At 66.9% G+C, this 6,184-nt stretch overlaps 2 protein-coding genes across 2 annotated transcripts in view; both read left to right on the top strand.

Annotated features, from left to right (window-relative positions):
- Nucleotides 1-4,020: 4,020 nt before the first annotated feature.
- Nucleotides 4,021-4,221, top strand: MNEG_9936 (hypothetical protein; the record flags this gene model as incomplete). The annotated part of the gene is made up of 1 exon (XM_014041593.1): nucleotides 4,021-4,221. The coding sequence occupies one exon, from the start codon at nucleotides 4,021-4,023 to the stop codon at nucleotides 4,219-4,221; it is 201 nt and encodes a 66-aa protein (XP_013897047.1).
- A 770-nt stretch (nucleotides 4,222-4,991) lies between these two features.
- The window catches only part of MNEG_9935 (hypothetical protein), a gene marked incomplete at both ends in the record, with an annotated part of 2,240 nt that continues 1,047 nt past the window's right edge, over nucleotides 4,992-6,184 (top strand). Inside the window, one exon of the mRNA XM_014041592.1 lies at nucleotides 4,992-6,119. Within this exon, the coding sequence (XP_013897046.1) occupies nucleotides 4,992-6,119 (1,128 nt within the window). The remainder of the gene's footprint in view (nucleotides 6,120-6,184) is intronic.

Below are 6,184 nucleotides of genomic sequence, written 5' to 3'. Positions count from 1 at the left end.
GCGCACACACGTTATCTCGGGAGGAGGTATGCAGGTTCAGCAAGAAGTTGTGGCATCATGGCGCTGCAAGCATGAGCCTGTCCCCTGGTGACCCAAAGACACGAGAGTCTCTCACACCACCAGTCGCGAGTGTTTGGAAGCCCCAGGCACCAGGCTGTGAGACACCAGGCTTGCTGCTCAAGAGATTTGTATGGAACATGTGTTGGTCAGGCTCACTGTGTCTGTGATCGGCGCCGAGCACTACTCGCACGCGCGGTCGCTGAGTTCGGGCTTCAGGCAAGCCGCTTTGATGGTGTGTGTTTCCCGATCACCGTCAATACTATGGGTTCATTTACAACCGCTGGATGCAGATCGGATGTACCCTCAACTTTGGGGCGAGGCGCCCCCCGGCCCAACCCTTAGCAGAGTGCAGGAGTGTGCCGCAGCCCTCGGCCTACCATTGCACCCACCATGTACACGATACAGCAGTACCCCCTCCCCCGCAGCTGATGCTACAACGTCACATCCCATGAGCCTGGATGGCTCCAGGAGCGGGTGACCGCGGGATCGTGTCAAAATCCTACTTTGCCCCCAAACGGGTCAGCCCGTGGTCTTTGGCACCTGCCACACTGGCACATACTCCGCCAGCCGGTCCCACGCCCCCTCGCCCACCACGCTGACCTGAATCTCGCCCGCCCCGCTACCCCCACTAGACGCGCGCCCCGTGAGGAAGCCTGGGCCCCTGTCTCCTGCTGGTGGCTGCATTTCTCGGCAGCCCTGTTGCTGTTGCTGCTGCTGCTGCTGCTGCTGTTGTTCCTGCTGCTGTTGTTGCTGCTGCTGTTGTTGCTGCTGCTGTTGTTCCTGCTGCTGCTGCTGCTGCTGCTGCTGCTGCTGCTGCTGCTGCTGCTGCTGCTGCTGTGGCTGTTGCCCGGCCTGCAGCTCCTCTTGGCCTGTATAGATGACTGGGCTGTACGCCTCATGCCTGCTGTAGTCAGGGCTGCCCTGGGCCTGCCAGCCCTGCGCCCAGCTCCAGCCGCCGCCGGAAGCCTGCCTTTCAGGGCCGGGTGTGGGTGTTGCTGCTAGAGGAGAGCTGCAGCCTGGCTCACCAAGCAGCTGCTGCTGCTGCTGCTGCTGCTGCTGCTGCTGCTGCTGCTGCTGCTGCCGGTGGTGGTCAGGGGACCTTGGTGACAATTCAGGCTGCGCCTGCGGCAGCAGGAGGCTCAGCTGCTGGTGGTCCACATAATGCGGCTCGACGTGCGCCAGCACCTGCAGATACCGCTCTTGCTGCTCATGCTGCTGCTGCTGCTGCTGCTGCTGCTGCTGCTGCTGCGATGGGTCGAAAGAAGGTGCCGCAGCAGATGTCTCCGCAGGGAGGCGCCCAACCAAGGCCAGTGGTGCCTGCTCAGCTGCAGGCGCGAGGCCGAATGCATGGGGCCCGTCCGGCGGAGGCGTGGCGCCGCGCGCTGGCGCAGGTGCAGGCGCTGCCAGCCAGGGCCGCGGCGGCGGCATAAACGGCGCCTGTGCCAGCGTCGAGGACACAGGTGCTAGCGCAGGTGCAGTCGCCGTCGACCAGTGATGCTGCTGCTGCTGCTGCTGCTGCTGCTGCTGCTGCTGCTGCTGCTGCTGCTGCTGCAACGGCGGCGGCTGCGGCTGCGGCGGCTGCGGCGGCGCCGGCTGTGGCGGCCGCTGCTGCTGCGGCTGCTGCAGTTCGCGTGGTGAAACGGGGAAGGCCTGGGGTGGCAAGGTGCACCCTGCCGTCGATAGAGGGGCATATGGCACAAAGCCAGCCGCAGCCTTGAGGGCCCACTGCGGCCCAGGCGGCGGCGGCGGCGGCGGCGGCGCGGACACGACCGACCCAGGTGGCTGCTGCCAGGCAGGCACCGGCTGTACCCCTGAGCCAAGCGGCAGCTGTGGCTCCTCAGGCCATGAGGGGTGCCGCAGAGGCGGCTGCTGCCCATACAGCTCCGGCACCACCCCTGATGGCGGTGCAGAGGCCGTCCGCACCACCAGAAGCGGAGCGCCGCCATAGGGGCCCGTCGGCGGGTGCGGCGGGGCCTCCCCCATCGCGCAGCCATTGGCAGCGAATGGTGCGCTGGTGTAGGTGCCACCTTGCAGGCAGCCGCCACCCCCCCTGATGGGGTGAGGTGCACCGAAGCCTGCATCAACGTATGGGGCCCCGTCGCCGCCAAAGCCGCTGGCCTGAGGCGCTTCAACACAAGCGGCCACTGGGGCCATGCTGTAGCGGCCGCTGTAGCCATAGCCGCTGCTGCCGACGGCAGTCAGGCTGCCGCTGCCACTGCCGTCGCTGGCAATGGCGGACGCAAGCGACTGCCCGGCCTGCATTCAGCCGATGGGGACGTGAGCGAGGGGGTTTGAACGCGCCAATGGCGGACAAACGTGTGCGCGACGAGGTGTGCATGCAGCGCGACAGATAGCAAACGCCTGGCTTGGGCGCACAGGGCTGCACAGAAAAGATGAGGGAGAGCATATGTTTTGCAGCAGGTGCAGCAGCAGTACAGGCTCCAGCCAAATCCTCCCGATGAATCCTCGCAGTCATTCCCCGCACGCCTGCCACCACCACGCCAAGCAGGCATCGCCACGCACCTGCCGCAGGTGCGCGCCTGCAAGCGGCATGCCGCCGGCGCCGACAAATTTCGGCGCCGCCGCTGCGGCGGGCGGCGGCGCAACGACAGGGTACTCAATCGGTCTGAACGGCGCGAAAGCTTTGGACTGCATTTTGGGGTCCTCAAATGGGCTCAAGTCCGACCGCCGCCGCTTTGCACCAACGTTTCCGCCGTGTGCCGGCCCGTCCCCCGCGGCGAATGCCTCGCCGCCGCAGCCATCTGGCCGCTGCGCGCCGCGGCCTGTGGAACAGCTGCCCCCACCATGCCCGCGGCTGCCATGGGTGGCTGTCCTCGGGTGACCGGCGCCCGTCGCAGTCCAGGAGGCCCCCCGCTTGTCTTCAAACACCACGGGCATTGCCGCCGCGCTGGCAGCCGAGTCAACTTGGGATGCAGCTTCCACATGGTCAGCCGCCTGCTGCTCCCCCTCCAGCTGCTGCTGCTGCTGCTGCGTGGGTAAAGGCGTCGGGGCGGGCCCGTGCAGGCCGACCAGCCGCGACGGGACCACCTGCACGGGCTTGCGCAGGATCGCCATCTTATTGGTGCTGCTGGCACAGCCAATGACGATGTGGTCGCTGCACAGAGTCCTCAGCAGCTGCAGGAGACTGGTCTTCCCAAAAAACTCCGGATCCAGCTGCCGCCCGGTCTCCTCCTGCAAGCAGACGTCGGAGATTCGGGGTCCAAGCGCCAGGGTGTGAGGCCATGCTTTGCGCAGGCTGATGATGTCACTTTTCAACGTTGTGCTGCCCCAGCTTGGCTCGGCCACGTCTGCTGCGGGGCATCCTGGCAACGAACTGAACGCCCAGCGCAGACGGCGCGAGCACACTTTCCCTTACACAGATGGTGCTGCACGCCCCCCTTGCGTGCACTCGCTGTCAGTACTCTTGCCGCCCATACACACACGAAACGCGCAAGCGGACGGGAGCTAGCATGCGCATCCCCTGGCCAGCAAAATGACTGTTCGTTTGTGGTTGGAGCGCACCTGGAAACCCGGCACGACCTCATCCAACCACATGTGCACCGGTGGAGCCCCAGGCCTCTTGGCCGCCGCAGCCGCCTCGCGCTCGCGCTTGGCGAGGCGCAGCATGATGAAGCTTTTGATGAGCTGCATGCCATGCAGCGGGTTGTTGGGCTGCATTTTGGGTTTGGGCAGGGCAGAGAGGGCCGGGTTGTGCATCAGGTGAGGCAGCGGCCCGGAAGTTGAAAGCAGACGAAGAGGTGTTTGCTGCTCGATCGGCATGGCCGTGATGCGGACTGGGCTTGCACAGGCATGACAACTAGACCTGAAACAGCGCTGGGTGAGGGGACGCTGGCCCCGTTCCTGTGATGTCAATGCCATGGCCTGAAAAGCTCAGTGAGGATCCCCAACTACCTGGGGCAGCTGACGGTCGATCTGGTCTCGCCACGTGTCCAGCCCCTGATGCTGCCGCTGCTGCTGACCAGCGTCCTGCACCTGCACCTGCTGCTGGGGCCTCTGCTGCTGCAGCTCCTGCGGCTGCTGCAGATCGTGTGGCTGCTGCTGCTGCTGCTGCTGCTGCTGCTGCTGCTGTTGCGGCTGCTGCTTGTCGTGTTGGTGCTGCCGCTGCTGCTGCTGCTGCTGCTGCTGCTGCTGCTGTTGTGAGGGCTGTGTGTGCTGCTGCTGGTGCTGCGGGCTGAACAGCGCCGTGTGGGCCGCCTGCTGTCCTAGGCCAGGAAGCGCTAGGCCTGGAGGCATGTGGCCCTGAGACGCCAGGCCAGGGGGCATCAGGCCCTCAGAGTGCGCAGGGCGGTGGTGGCCCAGTGCCGTGGAGGCAGCGCAGCCGATTGGCTGCAACTGAAACTGGGCGCGCGGCACCGCGGCGCTGGGCCCCAGGACGCTGGGCCCCGTCTGCGGCGCCGCTGGGGCCCCGTGAGTGAATTGCGGCATGTGCCCAGATCCACTCGGCATGTACGCAGGCCGGCCGACCTGCTGCGCAAACATGGGGCGCGTTGACTGGGGAGGAGCCCGATCGCACTGAGGTGTTGCGCCGCCCAGTGCTGCGCCGAATGGCAGGGGCAGTCCTTGTCCCGTCTGCCACGGCGCTTGATGATTGATAGGCGCTCCCCACATCCCTGGCGGCCTGCTAAGTCCTCCTCGTCCGGAAACCAGGGCAGTGTGGCGGGAACATCTAGGTGATCATACTTATGCGAGCCGACATCGATTGCCGATTATTGGAAGAACATTCGCCACGCGCATTTCCCAGCATACGGAGCGCCGCAAAGGGCCTGGCGACGTCGCGAGTTAGCTGCGCAAAGTGCCGAGCCTCTCGTTCCTTATGATGTACCTGCCCGATCGGATAATTGCATTGTCGCGAGCAACCGAGATTCAATAAATAGAGCTGCAAGTCACGGTGGCGAAGCTCGTAAGCCAGCATGAGCGCACCGCCCCTGGCGCCCCCCTTGCATACACCTGCTGCAGGTGCTGCTAGCCAGGGCAGCGTGCCCCTTTGGACGCAGCCTGCCGCGCAGGAGTCGATGGGCTCCCAGCACTCACAAGGAGATGGGGACGGTTGGGAACGAGCCCCGCTTGCTCAGCAGTGGCAACAAGAGCAGGCCGGGGGTTGGCGTGATCTTCCCTTTCAGCAGCAGCAGCAACAGCAGCAGCAGCAGTATTATGGCCGCAGCATGTACAGTGGCGGCCGCGGCGGCGGATGCGGCGCGAGTTTCGCTGGCGGCGGCGGCGGCCCTGGCCGAGGCGCGCCGTGGGGCGCCTTCGCTGCGGCCCGCGGCGGCGGCGGGCGCTGGGGCTACGGCGCGCCGCCGCCAGGCAGGGGCTACTATGGGGGCGGCGCCGGCGGAGGAGGATACCAGCAGGGGCCCCCAAACCGCAACGTAACGTGCTATGCGTGTGGCAACGTTGGTCACCTCTCGCGCGACTGCCCTGACGCCTCGGCCGGCGGGCCGCGGGGCTACAACGGCAGCAGTGGCCGCAACGGCAGCGGTCTCAACGGCGGCGGCAACTTCAATGGGGGCGGCTTCAACGGCGGCGGACGCGGCGCCGCGGGCAGCGGCGGCGGCCGCTTCGCACGGGGCGGCAGCCCGCAGCGAAACGGCAGGGGCGGCGGCAACGGCGGTCCGCCGCAGTGGCAGCGCGAGGGCGGGGGCTGGCTGGTCCCGCTGCCCGACAGCACAGAGCACGCCGTGCTCGCGGCTGCAAAGGCGCGGCAGTCCGGGCCTCGGACTGTCTGGGTCATGCGAGGACTGCCTGGCTCTGGCAAGTCCACGCGCGCGGCCGAGATCGCCGCCGCCGCCGCCGCCGAGGCCGCGGCCGGCCCCACGGGAGATGCGCACCAAGGAGACAAAGGCGGCCGCGGCGCTGGCGCCGCCGGCAAGGTGTGGGCGATCCACAGCACTGACTCGTATTTCGTGGAGGAGGGGTCTGGGCAGTACGTGTTTGACCCGTCACGGCTGTCGGAGCACCACGAGGCAAACTACTCGGCGTTCGAGGGGTCACTGGCGGCGGGGGTGGCGTGCGTCATCGTTGATAACACAAACCTGCAGGTGACGCGGGGCCCCGCGCGGCCGGCTCCGCCGCGGGCCCGGGCGGGGCGCGGCAAGCTGCGGCG

The sequence above is a fragment of the Monoraphidium neglectum genome, assembly GCF_000611645.1.
Source record: "Monoraphidium neglectum strain SAG 48.87 unplaced genomic scaffold scaffold02118, whole genome shotgun sequence".
NCBI classification, from domain to species: Eukaryota; Viridiplantae; Chlorophyta; class Chlorophyceae; order Sphaeropleales; family Selenastraceae; genus Monoraphidium; species Monoraphidium neglectum.
Note: the sequence above shows the minus strand (reverse complement) of the source record. Positions and strands in the feature narration are given on the sequence as shown.